Source organism: Mandrillus leucophaeus, unplaced genomic scaffold (genome assembly GCF_000951045.1).
Source record: "Mandrillus leucophaeus isolate KB7577 unplaced genomic scaffold, Mleu.le_1.0 Scaffold535, whole genome shotgun sequence".
Taxonomy (NCBI): Eukaryota; Metazoa; Chordata; class Mammalia; order Primates; family Cercopithecidae; genus Mandrillus; species Mandrillus leucophaeus.
This window is the reverse complement of record NW_012105753.1, coordinates 146,414-171,939: the sequence shown is the minus strand read 5'-3', so window position 1 is coordinate 171,939 and position 25,526 is coordinate 146,414. Positions and strand designations below refer to the sequence as shown.

Below are 25,526 nucleotides of genomic sequence, written 5' to 3'. Positions count from 1 at the left end.
GGTATAGTATAGAGAAGCTTTTAGGAGTCTTAGTTGTTAACTATGTTGTTCTCAGCAACAATTTCCCAGAAGAGACCATTGTTTTGCTCATAGAGAACTATTAACTTGCCATTCCCACCAAGTGCAAATTGTCATGTACTGAATGAGGCCAGAGCAGGATACACTGCCCTTGACCCTGGCCAGCACCATGCAGGCATAAATACAGTAGCTCTTCTGAAGAAATAAAGATGGACGCACTGTCAGCAGAAATCACAAATTTATTAACTCTTAAATATATCAATCAGTCATTTACCATTATGGCAAGAAATATATACAGTGTCCCATGGTAAACTGCAGTGTTTCAAAATGATAGAAGATAATAAATGTGTAATTCATTTGTGGTGGAGAGAACAAATCACAATTTCCTCACATCTTAGTGCAGAAGACAAACTTGATCTACAGTAATACTTCAACACCACATGCTAAAAGTGTAAAAAAAACACTCTACACCTATTTTTTTCTTTAAATACATGTATGCCACGTATAGCTGCTTCACAAAAGGGTAAAAGAAATTAAAAAGGGAAAAATGAGGCCATTATTTTTTCACAGATCTCATTGGCAGGTTAACATGGCTCAATATATTGACTGTATATATTTATTTTAAATATATATTGTTTTAAATTGTGTAATAATTATCAGAAAAGCTTCAACCCATCTACCATACATCCACTAGCAATAATATCTAAGATGATTAGTAATCAACACAGAAAGGTGAGATGAGAGAAAAGAGGAAGGGTTGTTTTTGTTGCTTTGTTTTCCTTTTTTGCTTCTGCTTTAAAAACAGGCTTCTGAGGACTGTGAATTACTACCGTTAAAATAACAATGATGGAGATTCCATGCACTGTAAAGCGTTTCAGAGAAGAGAACAAAAAAATCACAGGAATTCAATCAACAAAGGAAAAATGAGAAGCACAAAGAAAACCTAGGATATTTCCCTTTTTGTTTTAAACTGGAAAATCCTAACTCCTTGGAGGAAGGTAACGATACTCTGATTCAAGAGAGAAGCTAAAAAACACAAGTCACAAAGATCAAGTTCAAAACACGTATGAGAATGGCAAACATTTGTAAGCCTCTCTAACGCTAGAAAACTAGCGAGTGATGATGCAGAAGTGACCCTTTCATTCCCCAAGGCGGAGGTGAGTGCGTTTGCATAACACCCCCTCTGCTATCAACTTGGTATCCTCCTGGCAACTGTCCCAATCAGTAAGACGTTGCAGTCACAGGAGGAACTTGCTTTTATCCTAAGTTTAAACAATACCTCCAACATAGTTAGGATACCTAAGTCCAAAGTAGAGCTTAAGCAGAATTATAAACCTTTAAAATCTTGACAACATTTTTGTGGGCCCTGAAGATGATCAAAAGTGCTAGTTGAGCCACCTTCAAAAGGCTTTTATTTCCTTTTTACCTTCATTATGCAAATTTCACTTTTTTTCTTTTCTCACACACTACTAGCCGGCCTCCTCAAAAAAGGAAAAGGGAAGAAAGTAAGAAAATAATGGAACAAAAGAAAAATAAAAAAGGAAGCAAACGAAAGGAACAAAGAAACAGGATAAAGAAAAGAGATCACAGATTCGAGAAAGAAAAACAATTCAATTCAGCAAATCCACCAAAACAATGTGAATATATCCTAAAGTGATTAAACTCAGAAATGATGTGAATTTTTCCAGTTTACACAGTTTGACCAAAAAGAGCATGGCTTTATGTGGTAGCAAACCAACTGATTCTTGATTCTACTTTCATAAGTGATTTTGCCCACATATCAACCCACTTTAATTGTTAATCAGCAAAACTTCCCATGAAAAATCATCCATTTTAACCAGGATCACACCAGGAAACTGAAGGTATATTTTTTACCTTAAAAAAAACAAAAACAAAAACAAAAAAACCCAAAAAAACCAAACAAGCCAAAACAGATTAACAGCAAAGAGTTCTAAAAAATTTACATTTCTCTTACAAACTGTCATTCAGAGAACAATAGTTCTTAAGTCTGTTAAATCTTGGCATTAACAGAGAAACTTGATGAAGAGTTGTACTTGGAATATTGTGGATTTTTTCTTTTTGTCTAATCTCCCCCTATTGTTTTGCCAACAGTAATTTAAGTTTGCACGGAACATCCCCGTAGTTGAAGTGTAAACAATGTATAGGAAGGAATATATGATAAGATGATGCATCACATATGCATTACATGTAGGACCTTCACAACTTCATGCACTCAGAAACATGCATGAAGAGGAGGAGAGGACGGCCCAGGGTCACCATCCAGGTGCCTTGAGAACAGAGAATGCAGAAGTGGCACTGTTGATATTTAGCTGAAAGGAGAAAGGGGGAGGAAGAAATAAATTATATTGTTTTACAAAATATCATCAAATTGCTTTGCCATAGATTTGACTACGCTACAGTTTTATAACTTGGCTAACAAATAGATTGAGAACACTATGTATAAGAGATGTTTGCTTGTGATCATTACAGGAAGAAACATACAATGTTACACAAAGACAGTATTAAAATAGAAAATGAGTATTAATTATTTTTTCACACAAAGCTAAGCTAAAAATAAAGAGACAGGGACCCAGGCTTCAGTCACGTTATTAAATCTAAGTATACATCTTAAGCATTCCTGTTTACTGGACAAATTAGTAAATTAATATAATCTTTTTGCTGAAATAGACTTAAAGTTCATCCTTAGTTTTTGTTATTATTATTAGATTCCTTGGGAAATTAAACCTAGAAGTCAATTTAACAAGGAATATAGTCTCAAAAGTAGAGAGAACATGATTACTCTCTTTAATTGGAGCTCTCCTTTGTTGAAAGCAACAGCTGGGAGCACTATTTGTTAAAAGCTCTGATAAGGTTTAGTTCTCTGAATGAGGCAAATATTCACAACAGCACCATACATATCTGAATACTTGTAACCCAAGTCTAAGAAACAACTAATTAAAAACAACAATAAAAGCATGAAGTTAATTACAGTCAACTTTCAATTATCCTCTAGAATTACCCACTTTGTGAGTTTTAAATTTCAGCTTGACTTCCTCCTGTGGCCTGTGCTCAAGGTCAAGCACCATTATACTCAGTCAGGCACAGCAAATTGATTTACACATTCGCCATAGCCAGCTGCTTATAGAATTGCAACCTCTTGAAAGAATGGTTAAGACACCAAAGGATTCTAAAGCTTAATATAAATTAAGTCCGGATAATTGAGAGTTATCTGAACTGACCTAGACATAATTTACTTTTGATGTGAAAACTTCAGGATTCTAACATGACATAATCCACATGTTGGAAAAAATTCATTTCAATGTTTATTACCTTTAAAATAAGGATTATGCTACCAAATAGGGCTGAATGTTAGATTCAAAAGCTCATGCAAAATTGCTATGAATTTTCAAAGACCTTGTATGTTTTTCATTGAATATTATGCAAGAAAAAATATCCTCAAAAGGAAGGAAAACAGCCATGCAGCTTTTCATTCAGCTCCAATCACAAAGTATCACGGAGCAGGATGTTACTTACAAGACCCATATGTGAATGATTTTCAGGCCTTAGATGTTTTGCCACAAAGAGGTGCCTCCTGAGAAGTTTTCTTTCCCATTTGGAATACAGGGTGGCCTATTAAGAGAAGCCCCATTTAAGCCACCTGGCATAAAATGAAGTTTTCTTGAATAGGCTTCATCCCATAAACACTTCAGGGAATTGTAAAAAAACCTAACCCTCTGGTACTGTATGAATGTAACCCCTTCTATATTAACTAGTGATTTGTGCTGTACCTCTTTGGGGTAAAAAACACACAAAAACAGGTGTCTTCATTATCTTCATATTCCTCTTGTGTTTTTCTCTTAATTACATAGCTATGGTTTTGGGAATAAATTTCAGCCTATTGTTTGGTTTGGGTTTTTTTGTCCCTGTTGACCCACTTTTTACAAATCCAACAGTGATATTAAGTAGTAAGTCTATACAGAAGGCCTCTGAAAACCACTGTGGTATGTTATCAAACTAAGAAATCATGATGGATTCTCTGGAGTGAGTTGAATGGCTGTTTGTATGACCCCCCATTCCAAATCCCAAATATTAACAGGTGATCCTGGTGAGATAACTCGGAAAGAGATCAACAGTGGACCAATCTTCTACACTGAGTTTAAACTCTTCTTGTTTTCATATCACTCCACTTTACTAATAAACCTATTTTCAATTATTCCTCTTTACTCTAGTTGTAACCGGCATTCCTTACCAATAATGTTCTCTCATATTAAACTGAATCCTGATATTGTACTTTTCTTCACGATGCTCCTTTAGCCTGGACTATTCTCCTTTGTTTTTTCTATCTTTCTATGTCTCTAAATTCTACTCATCATTTAAGATTTTGTCCAAAATTCTATCTTATACACAAAGTGTACTTCCAAACTGTTATAAACAGTTTACTACACTGTTCATGAATTTTACTGTATTCTTAAGTTGATGATAAAGTTTATTATATCATTTTTTTCTTTAGAATCAATGATTGACTAAATGAGAATGCATGTTCCTTGAAAGCAATATCTTTTACCTTGTGTTGAATCTGGCACAGGTTAAGCACCTAGGAGATTCACAATAAATATGTGCCTAATCGCTGACTGGAAAAGCAAACGATATCTGAGGTAGAGTGGTGAGGTGAGAACGACATTGCACTACCTGACAATGGCCTTTTAAAAGGGTCTCTGTAACTGAGCTTTAGGGGATCCTCCATGAAATGAAACTCCTGATAATATATTGGCCATTTTAGAAACTCCACCCTATGCTTTCCTCTGATGTCTCCTTCTGTCAATTGAGAAAATGAAGTCACAAATATTTTGCCTTATTATACAAATCCCCTAGATTTAACACTGTGAGATTTTGATAAGGTAGTCTCTAGTCCTATCCAAACCTATTGTATACTGCTCTATAGCAAGTTTCAACCCACAGATGGCTGATCTGATTGGTCTTTCCAGAGAATCATAAACCTTTCCCGTGAAGTCATTTATTTTCATCAGTGTAACCAACTACTAGCATTAAATAACATATACCACGCTATTAACAATGGAATAAGTAGAAGAAGCTGACCATGGGTGTATTAACAAAGAAGCTGACAGCCTGGGAATATTTACTTGATGGGTACTGTTGGTGACCCCGAGCGATGAAAATGAACATTCTGCCACTTTCCATCCCGACGGTGCCACACACGAGTCTCTTCTGACTGCATTGTCTTTGGCATTCCACTGCCATCCATGTACTGTGTGAGCCTAATATACGCTATGCAGGCGGCATCATCCCCTACCAGATGTACATGAGGGTTTAGAATAATAGTGTGGATTGGTTTATTGCTTTTGGACAAAGCTGAAAGAGAAAAACATGAAAAGCAAAATTTAGTTTCTATGTAAAGGAAACTAAAACCAGTAATAACTTCAGTTAGGACCAATACATGAAATGCCATTTATTCAGTCAGTAATTAATTAGTTAATTAATCTACTATTTATACTAATCTGGTACTGGGCACTGTACAAAGCAAGGAAAGAACAAAAGTGGACGCAGTCTTTCTTTTATCTGGTTTCCTTCACAGGCACTTATATGCTCCTCTGGAAATTCTGATCGGGTGAGAAAGCTGGAGAGATATATTTATTTACGAAGGAAAGTGGTTAGAAACAGAAATCACAACATGAACGGAGGTGAAGAAGGCCTGGCCCAGGTGTGCCAAGCAGTTCCTGTCTTTTCCAGGAATGAACTGCTGGGACAGTTGACCAGGGATCTTGCGGTGGTGTTTGTTTTTGTTAGTTGGTGAAGTATGTGGGAGAAGGGCAATATATCAAGTTTCAGGTATGGATATCACTGTCTCCAAAATAAGGCTGGCGGTAGCCTTTGAACAAGCCTATGAACTTGTTTCTCATCTCATCCTCTGACTCCTCCACATACTAGAGTCTATTCCATGATAGTCCACTGTGATCATTTGATAAACATTCAAAATGTAGTGTTGGCACACAGCCTGATTCTGATCTTCTAGCTCTTTCCCTTGCCTGAGTAGCCCTCACTATGCTCCAGACTCTGGTGTTTTAACAGTAGCTACCAATTCTAATTATTCAATCACCAAGAGATATGAGGAGGATTAGGGCACATCACTTACTGATGCTGTTCCTTTCTTAGATCACTAGAAAACGTTGAATTGTTTTTAGCTGTTATCCAAACATGCTTTCCATTCTCAGAAAACATCTATTTAAATTATACAAAATATTATTATAGTCACCTGAATACCCCATTATGAAGGAATTACATTTATGGAACATGATGTATAGTGTTATGCTGAAATAGGTTAAAATATTAATGGGTTAATTCTTTCATTAGGGATCAGACGATGTCAATAGAGAGTTAGTTGGAGGAAACATGAGATGCTATCAGAACACTGGAATATAGGGAATATGATAACATTTACTGAAACTTTGAGAGAGAATTTATCAAATAGTTCTTTTTGTTTATTTGTTTGTAAATGCCTAACGCATATAAGAAAAAGTAACTCATTCAACACATCTTACTTCGAAAATCCATGCCAAAGCAGACATTCTTATCAAAGCTTATAATTACTGAAAGTGATGTGATTATCCCAATTATTCCTATAATACATTTCTTCTTTAATTCAATAAGATCTCTGCAAAAATAGTACATTCACTTAATGCAATATGCAAACACAGCATAATGTCTAATGTCATTAGGTGTAAGGAAAAAGAGAAGGATAAAGGGAATTCCTGGTTTACATTTTTCTTGATGACCCGAAGGATTTCTGCAGGATGAACTTCTTTTGTCACCTTCTTTGAAAAGTGGTGGTTTCCTCTGAAACTACCACAATTCTTAAAATTTGAATTGAAAGATTTATCTGATTACTCAACTTGATTTTCATTTTACTTTGAAAATAAGCATCACATATGCTTGAAAGCACTCTTCTATGTTGAATATTTTGGCATGGTGTGGTTTTTAAAAATTTTTTCCTCCTATTTTTTCCTTTTCTTATTTTTAAAATTTGAGACAGGATCTCATTCTGTCACCCAGGCAGGAATCCAGTGGTATGATCAAAGCTCACTGCAGCCTCAATCTCCTGGTCTCAAAGTGATCTCCCATCTCAGCTTCCCAAGTAGCTGGGACTACAGGTGCTTGTCATCATGTCTGGTTAATTTTTGTCTTCTTTGTAGAGATGGGGTCTCAGTATGTTGCTCATACTGGTTTTGAATTTCTGGCCTCAAGCTATCCTCCCACTTCAGTCTCCTAAAGTGTTGGGATTACAGGCATGAGCCACTGTGCCTGCCTATTTTTTTTATATATAGTTTTATGAAAACGTGAAGTAACATTTTTTGTAACTGATTTATAGCCTATATTATACATTAACTGGAACTTGCTTGAAGTGTATTCTATCAACATTACTTTTTTTTTTTTTGAGATGGAGTTTCACTCTTGTTGCCCAGGCTGGCGATCTTGGCTCACTGCAACCTCTGCCTCCCAGGTTCAAGCAATTCTCATACCTCAGCCTTCCAAGCAGCTGGGATTACAGGTGTGCGCCATCATGCCCAGTTAATTTTGTATTTTTAGTAGAGATGAGGTTTTACCCTGTTGGTCAGGCTGGTCTCGAACTCCTGACCTCAAGTGATCCACCCGCCTCGGCCCCCAAAGTGCTGGGATTACAGGCATGAGCCACGGTGCCCAGCCAACATTAATTTTTATACGAAGATATTTTTTAAAACACACCAAAACTGTAAGTCAAGCCTGACATTTTTTTTTTTTTCAATTTTGAATACAAAACAATTGTATGTTTCAAATGCTGGATGAAGGTGAAAACTCTCATTGTAGAAAAGAGCCAAAGAATCTGCAAATTTGGGAAACATTCAGAGACATTTAAAAAGGGCATGTTATTAAATTAGGAATAAATGTACCATTTTCGAAGTAGAATCGGTGAAAATCCATCCCTTCCACTAAATTACCCAGAGCTTCAGGTTCAAAAGCAGTAAGGCCTGGGTCACAGATTTTTCTGTAAAAGAAAAATAAAGAAAATAACCAATTAATAGGTGCTTTAATGTGTTTTGCTGTTTCATGTGTAAACATTCTGATTTATTAGTTGCTGAAGGAAAGAGCCTCTAAAAACAATGAAATAAAAATGTTCTATCAAAAACCTTGGCAAGGTGGGTTGAGGAGCAGACTCTGAAAAGACATTTTGCAGAGAACTCTGATAGGAACAAACTAATTTATCCAGTTCAAGCAGATGATAATATACAATATTTTAGGAAGCCCCCTTTTACAATTTCTACTTTTTTATTTTTAAGGTGAATTTTCCAGTTTTAAGTTAATCAACCTTAACTCTTGATTGAGGTTTACTATTTTTTAAAAATGCTCTCCAAGTCGTTTTGTCCAAGTTTAAGACACTCTCCAAATCCTATAAAAGTATCTTTGAATCTGAAATTAAATACTTCTGGAATAATAATAATAATAATTATTATTTTTGAGACAGAGTCTTGCTCTGTTGCCCAGGCTGGAGTGTAGTGCTGCAATAATGGCTCACTGCAGCCTCAACCTTCCAGACTCAAGCAATCCTCCCGCCTCAGCCTCCCTAGTAGCTGGGAGTATTGACGCGCAGTACCACACTGGGTTAATTTTAAAATTTTTATTTCTAGTAGAGATGGGGTTTCCTTATGTTGCCTAGGCTGGTCTCTAATGCCTAGGCACAAGTGATCCTCCCACCTGACCTCCCAAAGTATGGGATTATAGGGGTGAGCCTGGTACCGTGCTTAGCCCTGGAATAATTTTTGTTGGACCACATCTTCTACATTCATGTCAAACATGTATATGACAATTGACTTGAAAGAAAGTATCACACCCTACACTTCCTGGCAATGTCACATCTTATTATTGTGTTTAAGTTTATTTTATTTTTAAAATGAAATCAATAGGAGGTTCAAATGCTCATACTGGTTTTCTTTCTTAATCCTAGAAGTATGATTCAATAAAGGGGTGTGCAATTTTAAATATTTGGAAAAAACCAATGAGCTTTCTTTGGAGAAATTTATTCAGTAAAGAATTGCTGAACGCCAACTATGTGGCAGATATTCTTTAAAACAAGCAATTATAATACAATAATCAATACCAGAATAGATGAAAATGTGAAGTGCTCAAAAAAACAGATTACTAATAGACAGCGAACAGGAAAGGTTTAAGAGAGGAAGAAAATGTGAGCTGGGCTTTGAAGAATGAGTAAGAGTTTTCCAGGTATGTGGGAGGTGGTGGGCAGGGGGAGGACAGCAAGTGGAATGGTCTGCTGCTGTGAAAATGCAGAGTACGCTTGGGGAATGATGACTGGTTGCTTGATGTGGAAAGCAAGGTCACTGTGTTATGTGTGTAAGGCCCCTGGAAATGTAGACAGGAAAATATTTCCTTTGGGCCTATGGTGATCAGGGTAGGCTTCTCAGAGAAGGTGATAAGATCTGGATTTGAAGAACGAGTGGGAGTTCACAAGGTAGATCAAATGGAGTACAAATCAAAGGATTTTGGACTGTTTATTAATTTGCCCCAAAGGATAATACAGTGGATGGGGCCACACCTAATTTCATAGAGAAATTCCCCTTTGGGGGTGGCAAATTTTTTTAAATGTTCAACAGAAATACAAATTTCAAAAGTCTATCTCACTGTACTTCCTCAAAGTGCAGTACTGTTTATAGAACGTGGAACTGGTATTATTTAAAGAATACTTTTAAAAAGTAGAAATCACAGTGGATATCCTTTGTGCCTTAAAGATGGTGGGGGCAAGGATTACAACCTTCACTTCAGACTGCCTGCTGGGTAGGCGTTTCTAAGCTTAAAATCAAATATATATAGTCTCTAAGAAGCAAAATGGGAAGAACAGCGTTCCTATGGTAACAAGAATTTATTCTGCCAGGGGCTATTACTTCCTCTATAAATATGGTTTTTGGTTGTCATTATCAGTGAACCAAAATTTCTTACTGCCTTACATCAGTACTAACATAATCTAGGAATCACAGGGCCATGATGGATCTTCTTACCCAACCATGAAAAGAGTCAATATATTTGGAAATGTTCCTATCTATCTATCTATCTATCTATCTATCTATCTATCTATCTATCTATCTATCTAATCATCCATCTACCCTATAAAAGGCTTTGGATTAATAAAAGATCCACAAAGCTGCCATTTGACACGTGGGTGTGTGTGATCTGAACAGGTGTTCTAAGGACCAGTTGACAGGGATACACCAGTACATTCTACCATCCCAAAAGCTCTTGAATGGCAGCCCTCTTGGATTAGCTCTGGCTGGAAAGTACAAAATCAGGCCAGATTATAGGTCTCCATAGGCAAAGATATTAGTGAACTGATGTGTTCCCAAGGTTTAGCATTATTTAAAATACCCTATTTTAAACTGTCTGAGAATATAGGAAACATACACTTTTGCCTGGCTACAATTGCTCCCTATATAATAGTAGTATCTGTTTATAAATTGAGAAAGAATAGAAAAGAAGCAGGAAAAAAATTCATACACAATTTTACCTCTCAGAGGCAACTTCTTTTTTTCTTTTTAACAACAACAAACACAACTTTTTTATCATTCCACAAGGAAATGCTATTGCAAAAAAAATACTTTTTTAAAAAGCGAATATTCTTATTCTTTGAATAATCATATGTATCTAACAAGGATATAACAGCAACAAGAATTTTTAAAAAGCAGGTTCTATGGTACAGTTATAAACAATTGTTTAATAGGGAACCGTTGTCTCTGAAAACAGACTGTTCTTTTTAACTCCAATTTTTACTATATCTTTTATTCCAAGTATGCCTTATTAGGTCATGATAAAGAATTGATACACTCATACACATGTATACGCATGTGTTTATACATATATGCACACACATTTAATTTATAAGAAGAAGCTCCTGATACAGTTTCATTCTTACATTTAGCTAATCTCTTCCATATTTTATATTTGGTGTTTATTTATAATTAATGATAAAAGTAATACTTGCTTACTTTTATAAAAAGGCAGGAAAAAAATTCACATGTAATTTTACCTCTCAGAGGCAACTTCGTTTTTTCTTTTTAAAATTTAATTTGGCATATTTCATTCCACTTTTAATACTTTTTATTTATTTATTTATTTTTGAGATGGAGTTTCACTCTTCTTGCCCAGCCTGGACTGCAATGGTACGATCTCAGCTCACCGCAACCTCTGCCTCCCAGGTTCAAGTGATTCTCCTGCCTCAGCCTCCTGAGTAGCTGGGATTACAGTCATGGGCCACTACACCTGGCTAATTTTGTATTTTTAGTAGAGACAGGGTTTCTCCATGCTGGTCAGGCTAATCTTGAACTCCTGACCTCAGGTGATCTGCCCACCTTGGCCTCCCGAAGTGCTGGGATTACAGGTGTGAGCCACCACGCCTGGCACTTTTAATACTTTTTACTTTTGTAGTTTTAATAATTATGTACATACTCTTTTATGTCCTGCTTAATTTTCAGTAAAAATATCATAAATATTTTTCCAGGTTGCTAGAAACTCAACATAACCATTGTACCAAAGATGACTTAATGGAAACTGTACTGCTTCAGTATATATCTTTGTTCACAAATTTTTGCTCATGTTTTACATAAAAAATTTATACTCATGTTAAATTCTTATAAATAGAATTATAGTATTACAGTAAAGTTAGCCTTTATAAAAGTTTTCAGGTATATAATTACAGATTATATAACAAAATATATTAATAATCCCCCCATCTCTGCCATGAGTGCCATCCTGAAAGTTTGCACCCCATTGTGTTTTATTCCATTGCATAGGAAAGTCACTACTGCCCTGTAGTATCTGCACCTTGGCGGCTGTCAGCAGAGTTTATATGTCTGCTGATTTTATAGGCAGAAGAGGCTCTTGCATTCAAGTTTGCATATACTTAATTAGTAAACATAAACATGCCTTTATTAGTTTACTTGTCATTTATATTTCCTCCTCTGATAATAGTCAGTTCATGTTCTTTACCTATTTTTCTACTTTTCAATCATATTCACATAATATAAAAAATTAACTTTTGACATATGTTTTGAAAATGTTTTTCTAAGTTTGTTTGCCTCTTACTTTTATTCTTGGCTTTTTAATTAAAGTATACACATTTTACCTATTTAGGTATAATCATATTATATTCTCACTTACGATTTTATCTTCAGCTTTTGGATCTTTCTAGCCAGAGATCAGATTCAATCTCTGTTTTGCATTTAAGTCTTTCACTGGAGTGGAACTCATGAGTTGCATGGTGTAAGGAGAAGGCCCTATTTAAATTGAATGCTTTATTTTTACTTCAGCAAAGTAATTTCCTTCATAGTTCCTATGATCCAGGAGTTTATAAACTTTAAATAAGCATTAGAACTCATTCCTCAAGTAAAGTTTTCCTTAAGATACAAACATATAAAAGAGATGGAGATAAAGTTGAATTGTACTGGCTGAAGAGAGAAGGCTGCCTCATGTCACCTCCTAATCTCTTTCTCTGCCCCAGAACCTCTGCAGAACTGCAAGGGAAAACATTTCTTAAGCTGAAATGCACATTTTATGTGCTTTCCTTTTTTGCGTGTGTTTTTGCTCACATGAATTGCTCTGCCTGGATTGCCCTTTACTCATCTGGACTTGTGTGTGTGTGTGATGCGGGAGTGGTTATACATCTGCGTATTTACAAAGAAATCTCCAATCACTGGATCAGAAGTCAAGTCTTCTCTCTGTGAAATCTTTTTTTCTTTTCTTTTCTTTTTTTTTTTTGAGACAGGGTCTCATTCTGTCACTCAGGCTGGAGTGCAGTGACGTGATCATGGCTCACTGCAGCCTTGACTTAAGGCCTCACTGGGCTTAGGTGATCCTCCTGCCTCAGCCTTCCAAATATGTGGGACTACAGGTGTGCACCACTATGCCTGACTAATTTTCAAACTTTTCGTAGAAATGGGGTCTTGTTCTGTCACCCAGGTTGGTCTCGAACTCTTGGCCTCAAGCAATCCTCCGACCTCGGCCTCCCAAAGTGCTAGGATTACAAGTGTGAGCCACTGTGCCTGGGCTCTGAAATCTTAAATAAATTTTTCTCTCCTAGGGGCACTTAGTCATTTATACCATGAAATAAAACTATTGTTGACATATCAAATCTAGAGTTAAATATATGCAAATTTAGATATATTGAAGAATGCATTCATATAACAAATATATTTACCATATGCATGAAAGCAAAGTAAACATCTGCTACTCACGTGTAGGCTTCAAAGTCCCCGTTGTTGATAGCTTCAATGAGTTGTTCGGTGACTTTGATAATCTCTTGCTTTCGTGCTAAAGGCAAAAATAAAGAGTTGGGTGAGAATAAAAGACAAAAGTCATATAAAACATTCTTTTTCACTTTTATTTTTTGAGATAGGGTCTCACTCTGTCACCCAGGCTGGTGTGCAGTAGCGCGATCATGGCTCCTTACAGCCTTGACCTCCTGGGCTCAAGTGATCCTCCCACCTCTGCCTCCCAAAGTGCTGGGATTACGGGTGTGAGTCACTGTGCCCAGCCAGAATCTGCATTTTAACATGACTTTCAGATGACCTCTGAGTACATTCATGTTGGAAAGCACTGCTATTTTCCATTTGTTTGAAAACAACAGTCACCTGAAAGGTCAAGGTTATGTTTTTTTCTACAACCTTAAACAACTTGATTGGATTAGTAAACATATTTCTCCCCATAGTTAACAAATGTTATTAAAAACAATAATCTCAAAAAGTATCATTCTAACAATATAGGTCTATCTTCAGAGTAAAGATGATATCTTGCATTGAGATATTGAACTTTATATAATTATTTGCATTTTCTCACTACTCTGCTTGACTGACTCTACAAGAGGATGCTGACACTTTGGCCTTTGTATTTAGACGAATGGCCTTTAGTAAACTACAAATTGAAGAAGTGACATATGAATCAATACTGTAGATGTAGGCAGATAATCAGATGAAAGCCTCCAGGTATAGCTGTGAAACCCAACACCAATCATGATTTGTTTCTATTCCTAGCCCATAATTGGTGAAATTATTAATAGTTGGTTTGGTTCAAATCCTATCTATTCAGTGAATTTGTTTCTACTGACATCTGTCTCAAGTGTTCTTTCTCTTTTTTGAAAGCCTGCAGAATCTGTATTACTCACCTGGCAATTATGCATATGCTATCTCTTGATACCTTCTTTAGTTTAAAACACATTATTACTTGTTTTAAATTGTTATTAAACTTTCTGTACTGTGTAATGTGTCTTCTTCATTAACTTAAAAGCTCCCCGAGGGCAAAGAACATTTTATTTTCTTGTATAGCCTAAAAAGCTTTGTTCAATGTCTTTTATGGAATAGTTGCTCAATGTTTGTGAATTTAATCAATTGAGACTAATAATAACCTTTCTTTATTTCAGAACACTGTTCTCTTACTTATAAAATTACTGCATGAAATATTTTAGAAAACAAATTTTACTGGATTTTAAGAATATTGTGACAGTCCCTTAAAATCACTGACGATAGACTGGGAATCACAAAATGTTACCTCCCATCTTATCTTACTAAGGTAGTGAGGCTGCTATTGATCACGAAAAAAGCTGACCTCTGGCTTTGTTCTTTACTGAGTAAAGAAACCAGTTTGCACTTTTTATGAATCTGATATTCATCAAACAGATTGTAACCACAAACTTAAATGCTTACTTTCACTCTGAAACTTCAGGTTACCTAGGTGATGACAGTATTTAAAAATAAGTTTTCTATAAACCAAATTTTACTTCATCGAGACTCTATATGAGACTATATCATAACAAATACAAGTAATAAACTATCCTATAAAATGTGATTTAGTTAGTCCATAATATGGTCGCCAACAATGTCAAGGTCTATAATATTAAAAAATCACTAATATGGGTTATAATTCATATTTAGTTAACATAATCACTTTTTGTTTATGTAAAGTAACATAACACAGCTCCTACAGATGTCCAAAAGATTTCTCGCCCTTGCTCATTTGATTGATGAATATCAATAATACATTTAAAAGCAAAACATACTGACAGAAGTGGTATCAGGGCATGATTTTGTAATAAGGATGCTGCCAGTGACACATTTTAGCTTAATTCAGTTAGGCAATAGGTGATTCATCCGTCTGTGGCCTCAACAGTATGAACATTTGGCAAAAGCTAATGACAGCTGACCCGATTCTGGAACATAAGGGACATGGGTGAGGAGGATCTCAGAAAATAAGATGATAAAAATGTGACCACCAAAACTTCCTTCTCACATGAAATCTTCATTTCAAATTAACAGATTTTTATTTTATTTTTTTTGTCTGATATACAGCTGACAGGAAAAACTACAGTTTAGAAAACATGGGCAATTTGAAATGAGCATAAGATCAACGTCCTTCGTGGAGCTTCATTAGGGTAAGCCTCAGTTTATAGAGTGTGAAGAGTTCAGGATCACTTCCTGAAGTTTCTGAAAGTCTCTGCACTGCCTCACAAGCATAATATGGAATTAGAACCATCGGGTGTATATGGCCGCCTCTCACTTTCTGAACCACTACGGAAATACACATTCGCTCTTCAATATATTGCATGCCACAACTGGCTTAAAGGTTGTCCTGCATAAACAAAGCAACACAAATTGCCTTCTCTCACTTCTTGTGCTTAGAAACGATGGTGCTTTTACTGGCAGGACAACACATGGGAATTAGCCAGGATGCTTCTGTGCTGTATCATCATAAAAACAACGTGACTCTTTTGGCTTAGGAGGGGCCTGGAACTCAGGAATCTTTAGAGTGCTTATTTCCCTGGGGCAAAGAAGCTTGAGTGAGTCATAGGCGGCACATGACAGCTGACTCTTTAAAGGAAAGCAGAAGGCTGGAAATGAATCATTTGTATATAGTAGTCAGCTTGTGGTTGGAACTGTTGCCACAAGCCCAGCATCTGACCTAGAGGAAGAGAGGGTTTGGTGCTAGCTAGCTCTACTCTCAATCAGCAGTGAGGTTAAGGAACAGTTACTGTGCCAGGGCTTTAGATAGACAAGTTGTGTGGGGAGGGGGTCCACTCTCATCTGGCCTTCCCTCTTCCTGAACACCAACTAATAACCACTCCAAAAGTCAAAGTGGGGAGAGCTTGTGACATGTTCCTAATTATACCACGATGAATGGAGAATGTACCAGTAAAGTGTTCCCTGAACACCATAGGCTTCTTCCACTGCACAGCTAGCCATTTAATCACAGGAAGCTGTTTACCTACTAGGTTTATTTCTAGTGCTCCAGCCTATACTCACAGGACACAAAGTACTTTCCGGGGATTTCTAGGTTCTTAGGAAAAGGAAAAGGAGAAAACCAAGTGGGAGAGATGTTCCAGGTTCTGAGTGGAATTACTTTCCATGCAATTATGCAAAAAGAATTGGGAACATTTTCACTTTCAAATTCATACATTTTTGGCTCTTGTTCTAAGAGGCCTGGAAGAGTAAGATAAGGGTGTGAATGATGCCAGTGTTTGAAAACAAAATAAAACCCAAGAACTGAAAGTAATTACATAATAAAACAACTTACAGATTTCAACATTTCCTCAAACATTAGATTTGGTTACTATAACAATATTCAGATACGCAGTGATTATTTCTTGGTTTAACAGATAAATAAAGGGATTATGGGCATTGCCCAAAGGTATGGAGTTTGCTGATCACTCCTTCCCACCTTCTTGTCTTGGAACACTCTCCTTTTACTTAACTCTCTTGCTTTTCTACATGTTCTCATTCTCATTTGCCATGTTATCCTTCCCTACCTGGATATTAAATGCTTCAATTCCTTCTAAAGACTCAATTTGAGTCCCTCTCCTTATCTCATGCTGCATCCCTAAAGTCCTGTGTACACTAGTGCCTTAAATAGTCATCTATATTCCAAAGACTCCCAAATTGCTAACCTCCTTCCTAGACTTTTCCTTCAGATCTATGTGTCAAGGCCTATTTTTTTTTTTTTTTTGAGACGGAGTCTCGCTCTGTCGCCCAGGCTGGAGTTCAGTGGTGCAATCTCGGATCACTGCAAGCTCCGCCTCCTGGGTTCACGCCATTCTCCTGCCTCAGCCTCCCCAGTAGCTGGGACTATAGGCGCCTGCCACCATGCCCAGCTAATTTTTTGTATTTTTAATAGAGACGGGATTCACCGTGTTAGCCAGGATGGTCTCGATCTCCTGACCTAGTGATCCACCCGTCTCGGCCTCTGAAAGTGCTGGGATTACAGGCATGAGCCACCGCGCCCGGGTCAAGGCCTCTTTTTGATCCTCCATTTGGGTATCTCAAATGGACCTCAAACCCAACGTATACTGAACTGAGCTTAAGAACTTCCACCACTACAAGCCTGCTTGCTCTTCCATGGATCCCCATCTTGGTGAATGGCATAGCAAGATCATCTCTCAGTTGCACAAGCCAGAAAGAAACCTGAGGATCACATTTGACTCCCTAAATCCAGCACCTCAATCAAATCCATTGAGTTCTGCTGAATTTGCCTTCCTCTTCTTTTTTACTTTTTTTCCTCTTCACCCCTACTCTGGGTACAAGCATCCATTATTTCTTGTCCAGGCTCTGCAACAGCCCTCTGACTTAGTGTTTCTGCAACCAATTTTGCTCTTCACTATTCTGTTCTCTACAATGCAACCACCTCTCTCTCTCTTTCTCTCTTTTATTTAAATGCCTATCTCTTCAGAAAACCCTCTATTTGAACTCTTCTAAAACCTTCTCACTGCTCTCAGGATAGGAACCTGAAGAGAGACTACAAAACCTTGCATAATCTGGGCTCTGCCCATCTCATCAGACTCAAAGACTCTTTGGGTTTATCCTCTCTAACGCACTCTTGCTCCCTTGTTTTACCAATTCAAAATGGACACACTGCCTCCTATTACCAGCCCTTCATATGTCCTGTCTTCTCTTCTTGGAAAACCGCTCCCCCAACCCCACCATTTACTCCTACTTCTTTTATCAGATCTCAACTCAACTATTATTTCTTCAAAAATGCCTTCCCCGGGCCAGGTGCGGTGGCTATGCCTGTAATCTCAGCACTTTGAGAGGCCGAGGCGGGCAGATCACGAGGTCAAGAGATTGAGACCACACTGGCCAACATGGTGAAACCCTGTCTCTACTAAAAATACAAAAATTAGCTGGGCATGGTGGCGTGCACATGTAGTCCCAGTTACTTGGGAGACTGAGGTAGGAGAATCGCTTGAACCTGGTAGATGGAGGTTGCAGTGAGCTGAGATCACGCCATTGCACTCCAGCCTGGTGACAGAGCAAGACTTTGTCTCAAAAAAAAAAAAAAAAAAAAAAAAGCCTTCCCTGACCCTCATGTTAGGTTAGGTCCCTGGGATGTTATGAATTCATACATAGCTGACACCTGATCTTTTTTGTTCGTTTTTTTTTGAGACGGCATCTCGTTCTGTCGCCCAGGCTGGAGTGCCAGTGGCGCAATCTCCGCTCACTGCAAGCTCTGCCTCCCGGGTTCATGTCATTCTCCTGCCTCAGCCTCCTGAGCAGCTGGGACTACAGGTGCCCGCCACCAAGCCCGGCTAATTTGTTGTATTTTTAGTAGAGACGGGGTTTCACCATATTAGCCAGGATGGTCTCCATCTCCTGACCTCGTGATCCACCCGTCTAGGCTTCCCAAAGTGCTGGGATTATAGGCGTAAACCACTGCACCCGGCCGACACCTGATTTTTAAAAGCACTTAGTACACTTGTATTTACCTATTTATTTGCATGTAACCGATTAATCAGTTTTCTCTATTACTCTGTAAGGGAGGTATTGCATCATTGCAACTCCAGCAGATAACATCGTACATGGCATATAGGAAATGTTCAGTAAGTATTTGAATGAATGGTAGGTCCAGAACAAACTCAATTGGTTTCTGATTTCCAATCCAATGACCTTTCTAAAATATATGATGCTACATTATTTGGTGATAACCTGATAGCTTTTAAGAAATATAAAATTGACAAATGGAAATAATTTAAGTATAAAGCAGCATGTCTTATCGTTTATTGACAATGAAAGAAAACACTTTTTGACTTGTCTAAAACTGACCATTGAACTCCTTTCTCTTCCTGACTTACTCATTTTTGCTAATGAAACCACAACTTTGCCAGTCTCCCAGCTCAAATCCTGGGGTTTCTTCTGGACTCAATTCTTTCCTTTGTTTCCATATCCAATCCTCCATGGATCATTATTTTTCCTTAGCACTTATGATGATGCTTCCCAGGGTACATCCTTAGCCTCTTAATTATTTCATTTGCTTACTCTTGGCAATCTCATTCACTCCTCTGGCTCTGACCGCATGCTGAAGACTGCCAATTCTCTATCGCTGAGACCTTAAATCTTTCTAGGCTCCACGCTCATATTTCTAACTGCATTCTAAACATCTGAATTTGTCCTGGCATTTCAGACCCAGGGTGCCCAAAATGAACCTCAGTAATTTTCTCACAAAGTCTGTTGCATCTCTGGAATTTCTCATCTTGCATAGTGGCATCATAAGCTACTCAGCTGCCCAAACTGGAAGCCTTGCTATCTCCTTTTTTTTTATTCCTCATAGATCGTTAGCCATTCTACATTCTTCCAACTCTTTCTCAGAGCCATTTCTTCCTCTTTAGGCTCACTGCCACTGCTCTGATTCAGGCTCTCAGAAGTTCCTGACCCTTCCTGCTCCCAGGTCTCCCACACCGGCCTCTCTCACTCCTCACTGTTGCAGAATCATCACTCTATAGAACAGAGCTGCCATTGTCTTCCACCTTTAAGGTTTCCAGTACCTCTCCTCTCATGGTCTAGAAGCTGAAGCCCAAAGTTCTCTGTTTTAAAGATCTTCTTACTTCTTACTTTTCCAGCTTTATCTCCTGACACTTTTTGTCCTCCAGGGCTTTTATATATTCTCCAGCCACACCAAGGGGCTCACCTTTCCTCAACTAGTCCTGGCTCTTTGATAACTGTACTTTTCCTCCCATTTTTCCTTCTGCCAGAAAATCTTTTTCAATACCTTGCTCGTGTCACTTTGTCTGTATTGCTCTTCCTGAATGCTTCAGACCCAGCTACTTCATGTTATTTTGATCTTACTGCATTATCACAGCATGTTCATATATCTAACTAGAAGTTGATCAGTTTATACTCTGAACACCTAGTACTGAGTCAACATCTATATATGCATGCATGTATGAATAAATTGATATTTATATGGTTAGACAATATATATATAATACTGTGTACATTTTAAACCACTAGATATGCGCACGTATGTAGACAATGATCATGTGTGATAGCAGTTTGGATGCGGTAGTGCTGAGAAGGCACCTTAGATACTTCAGAGTCTGCATCAGGACCACAGTATATGAGGCTGCAGTATTTCAGATGCTGGAATAGCAGCAGATTTAATCTTAAAAGTCTAGTAAGATAAACCAGATATTTCTAGTCAATGTTTACATTTAATATTTCTTTTCAAGAGGGTTGAGTGCAAAGAAATTCTAGTATTTGAACTTGAGCTTTTCAGTTGTTTAGATTTTGGATTAATCAGTTTATTGAAGTGAAAGTACTTGATGATAAGCCCTATTGAGAGGTCTAGCTGACTACAATGAAACTTGAACCACAAAATAAACTGAATTTATACCTGCAAATGTGTCTTCACTGGGATGTGTGCAGAGTGTCATACACTGAAATCTTTTAGTGAATTGTGCCTAAAAAGCACTTATTCAGTGATCAAAAGCTGTGCAATTAAAATTGTTTTCTAGCTTTTTTTGAGTGTATCATCTTAAGTTAGCAATTCTATTTATTTACTTTCTCAATATGTCTAGTTCTATTTAATTTAAATTCTTCTTTCTACATTTCGCACAGGTTATTGGGTACTTGGCTGCCAGAGACTTGAAGGACAAGGAGGCTAAGTGACTTGCTCAAGTCATCCAGCAAATTCAGAGGCTGTGCCAGGGTTAGAGCTTTATTTGGCTAAGGTTCCCCTCTGCTGTTTAATTCACTGATCTATGTTCCTTTCCAGCCCACAGTGCTTTACTTCAATATTTTGAAATCATAAACTTAAATGAACCACCTAAACGCCTTTGAACTTACCCTGGCAAGGTGACTGACTACTTAATTACTGGGCTAAGGGTGTAATTAATTATTACATCAATTTCACACAACTGGGTGCCCCATGGTTTTATTGTCTTTTTCCATGCTGCCATTAACAAAATTAACCCTTGGGAATAGTTACTATTTTAGGCAAATATAGAAATTATGCTCTTGGTAGTTTTACAGAAAAAGGTGCCTATCAATTCAGCTATATTTGGCATTCCCTGTGCAATTAGCGGCTTGTTTCTCTGTGACTTTATTTTTACTTCACTAGACTGATATAGTAGTTAATGTTGGGGAGAGGAATTTTCATAATTTTGGCTTTTAAAATCAAACTGATCACAAATTCTAAAGTTGATTGATTTAATATCTATAATATTTTATTCAAATATAAGACCTGGCAATTATTAAATTTCTATTCAAGAATATTTACTATAAACTTCTTTTATCCAGAGGTCACCTGTTGAATAACATCAACTTCTCAGCCCTTTAATTACTAGAGGCTTTCATGATTAAAAAAAAAAATATTCAAACCACCTTTGAACCTTGCTATATAATGCACAGTAGTTTCACAGTACAAAATGATAGTTAATTGGGGAAGAAGTAATATAAGTCTTGGCCCTGTTAAATTGCTATAGCCTAATAATAAATAATTAACAAATATTTAAGTTCAGAAAGATCTAGCATTTGAGATCATTTAGAATAAGTACAAATAGGTTTATTTATTATTTTTTTTAGTTTGCAAGGATATTACTGGGTTACAGCAAAATATGGTCATGTTATTCCTAAAATTATCTTTGCTCAGAAAAGGAAATAAAATATTTACTATTAGAGAAATTAAGGGAGGTATAAAGTATTTATAAAGATTTTCATTAAAAAATGACTTAAATGTTTTAGAGTCTAAAGAAATGATCTATGATTACATAGAACATTTGCTTATGTGAAAGAATTCATCCTAGCCACATTAAAGTAATTGGGTAACTATTCTACCACCCCCAGCTGACTTGCAGAAGCTAGAAATAGCACAGCATTGTGAATACCATTGAGTATTTCAAGTATTAAGATGTTCCATGAATCAGATAGGTGTGGTACCATTTCCAGTTAAGAGTTGATGACATGGAAGAAAAAGATTTTCAGAGACTGGTCAAAGACTCACATCATCTGCTTGGATTTATAAAGTCTCTTGGCATTCAAGTTTACACATTTGCATGATCAGAGAACTTCTAAGCATTCTCTAAGGGTATCTCTTTTCTCCACTGTGTAACCAAGGTGATGGCCACAGTTATTTTCTTGAAAGAAAAAAATTCAGACTTAGAAAAGAGACAATGAGACCAATTAGATATAAAGTTTTAAAATATTTGGAAAGTTCTTCTTTGCCTCTTTTTTGTATTTTTTGGTCATGAAAGCAATCCACCTGCCCCTAGGTACTGTAATGATTTTAACTAACGCTGCTAATCAATTTTATATTAGTCAAAACAGAGCATGCATCTTTCAGGTCAAGAGTTTATTTTTTATTTTTATTTTTTTTTGAAATGAAGTCTCACTCTTGTTCCCAGGCTGGAGTGCAACGGTATGATCTTGGCTCATTGCGACCTCCGCCTCCTGGGTTCAAGCGATTCTCCTGCCTCAGCCTGCCGAGTAGCTGGGATTACAGGCACCTGCCACCATGCCCGACTAATTTTTGTAGTTTTAGTAGAGACGGGGTTTCACCATGTTGGCCATGCTGGTCTTGAACTCCTGACCTCAGGTGATCTGCCTGCCTCAACCTCCCAAAGTGCTGGCATGAGCCACCATGCCCAGCCAAGAGTTAATTTCAAAGTGTTAATATTCTGTCCTACCTTCAGTATTAATAGCGAGAAGTATAAAAAGTGAGAATGGTTAAAATCCTTTACAGCCATGATAGTAGGTTTTAATTTCTTTCAATGATTTCTGTTGCTGTTGTTTAGCTTACAATTAATTAAGTTTCTTTTCAATAACTGGTTTCATCCCTTTATGAAAAGTATGCTATTTGAATTTAGTAAATAATAGAATTTAGTTTACTCCTGAGTAAGTTTATTTATAACCACATTTTCCTGAGTAAATAAACTGGTAAATTTGTGAGTGCTTTCTTGGATCAAGAAGGCAGAAAGAGTTAAAGAGCATATCCTCTCTACCAAATAAGCATCATATCCCTTTGCTGGTTTTGAAAAAGAAACAAACAAACAAACAAAATTTCACAGTGTCGACTGAACTGTTATGTCCTTGAATTTGTTTTTTGAGAAAGAACTAGGCTGACTATATTAAGAGTACTCAAAAATGTTACTATGCATCCATAATTATTGAACTCCTTGCGATCTTTTTAAAGGCATTTTCCCCTCATCTTCTTGCTACTGCAGGCTCTCAGTCATATTTCAGTGTTTCTCACACTGATGTTGCCTCAATGAGGTAGAAGCTAAGTAGTTTTACCAACTAACATAGTATGACTATTTCAACTATAAGGATGTCATTTCACTTCTTTGTGTTAAATACTTCCTATCTTATTTCGACTCAGGAAGTCTCTTCCCCTGGAAGAGACTGTCAAGACAGCAAAGCAGATCTTTTACTACCCAGGAATATGCAGCAGCATCTCCTAACATTGTCCTTTCATGTTTTCTAACTTATTTTTCATCTTCAGCAGCTGCAAAAATAGTAGCTTGTGCTTTCATTACAAAGTCCATCACTATCCAGTCCATAGCTTCCTGAATCAATAAAAGATAATCTGCAAGGGCAGATTATCTTCAGTGAAGTGGGAAGAAGAGAGACCAATTTACAAAACATATGGGAAAATTGTACACTGTGTTAAAACTACAGTTCCTCCCATACATTGTTTAAAACTACTAAAGCATCTGTAATCAATAGTAAGTGGGGAACTAGTGGAAAAAAGTTTGTAAGACAAATAAAATAATTAAGGAGTATTTTTCTAATTTGGAAAATTATGAAAAAATTATAGAACCTCTTGATATGTCAAGAGTATGTTGCATTCATCTATGGCATTGTAGATCCAAAGGCCAGGGCTCAACGTAGTATGTGTGCCTATATGCCCAACTTTGATGATAACTGTAGCTTTCTCAGATGTCAGCCCATTGGACTGAAAAGGCACAGCAGCAGTCAATCTGTGTAAATTTACAATGGTCTGTCACAACTTGCAAGACTTATTTAGGTTTTGAGGAAAATTATTTCTACTTCCCATTTTTACTACACACACATTCACATAGTGATGCTGAAACTGCGTTTGCAAAAATTATGACAATGAGAGAAATCTGACATAACTGACTTCATCTTGCTTTTAACCTCCCAAGCTAACTGCCCTTGCTCATTCCTGGATATAAACCAAGCCAATTATGGGATAAATTTACTTTACAGTTTAACTTTAAAGCAAGGATGATTACAGTCCTTTCCCAAAACTACACCCCCTCCTTGTTCAGGACTGAAACTACCTTCATAAAACTAATAAAAGGCCACAAGGTTAGAATTATGGTAGAGTCCTAAATTTGCTAAGATCTATGAATAGTTAAGCAATAACCAGCTATTGTTTCCTAGTTTGCTTACTGATCAGGAGTCATGTAGCTGGAGGTCACAAGATTTATAACTTCTTCAATTACTCCTAATAGATAACATTACTATTGTAAAACCTAAGATTGGTCTTTGAGATATGTTTCAGACTTTTGCATTATGGTGAATCAACTGATGCCACCCAGACCTGTGACTCATATACAAAGGAACTGACTCAACTGGTCCTGCAACCCCCACCCAGAAACTAACTCAGCACACGAAGACAGTTCTGACATGCCTATGATTTCATCCCCAACCAGTCAGCAGCATCCTTTCCCTAGCCCCCTTTCTGCCAAATTATCCTTAACAATCCTAGCCTCCAAGTTCTCAGAGAGTCAGATTTCAGAAACATGTCCTGTCTTCCTGCTTGGATGCCTTTTGATAACTAAACTGTTTCTCTACTGCAACATCATTGTCTCAGTGTATTGGCTTTATCTGTACAGCAGATGAGAAGAATCCATTGGGCTGTACCCATGTGATGCCTATAACTCTTCCAATGTTGTCATGCATTTGAAAGTAGTGATAAGACTCCTAGGCCCATGAGCTATTTCCATGCTTAGTTACTACACTGGTGAAAGCTTAGTTTGGGAAGACAAAAATATCCTATTACACCAGAAATTACTAAATGACTCACAGTATCACAAGCTTTTTAAGAAAGTATACCTCACATTGGTACTGTATAATGTTTAGCTCTGGGACATTTGTCTCTAAATTCAGCTTAGATAATTAATTTAAAAGTTCTTGTTGAAATATTGGGACACAGTTGGCCAGATGTGGTGGCCCATG

General features: G+C 37.1%; 1 protein-coding gene across 1 annotated transcript in view; it reads right to left on the bottom strand.

Moving 5' to 3' along the window:
- Positions 1-237: 237 nt before the first annotated feature.
- Positions 238-25,526, bottom strand: part of CAMK2D (calcium/calmodulin-dependent protein kinase II delta) — a 115,911-nt gene continuing 90,622 nt past the window's right edge. The window contains exons 14-17 of the mRNA XM_011997286.1: positions 13,305-13,380; positions 7,962-8,056; positions 5,160-5,388; positions 238-2,348 (exon numbers count right to left, since the gene is read on the bottom strand). Coding sequence (XP_011852676.1) covers positions 2,345-2,348; positions 5,160-5,388; positions 7,962-8,056; positions 13,305-13,380 — 404 coding nt within the window. The 3' untranslated portion in view covers positions 238-2,344. The remainder of the gene's footprint in view (positions 2,349-5,159; positions 5,389-7,961; positions 8,057-13,304; positions 13,381-25,526) is intronic.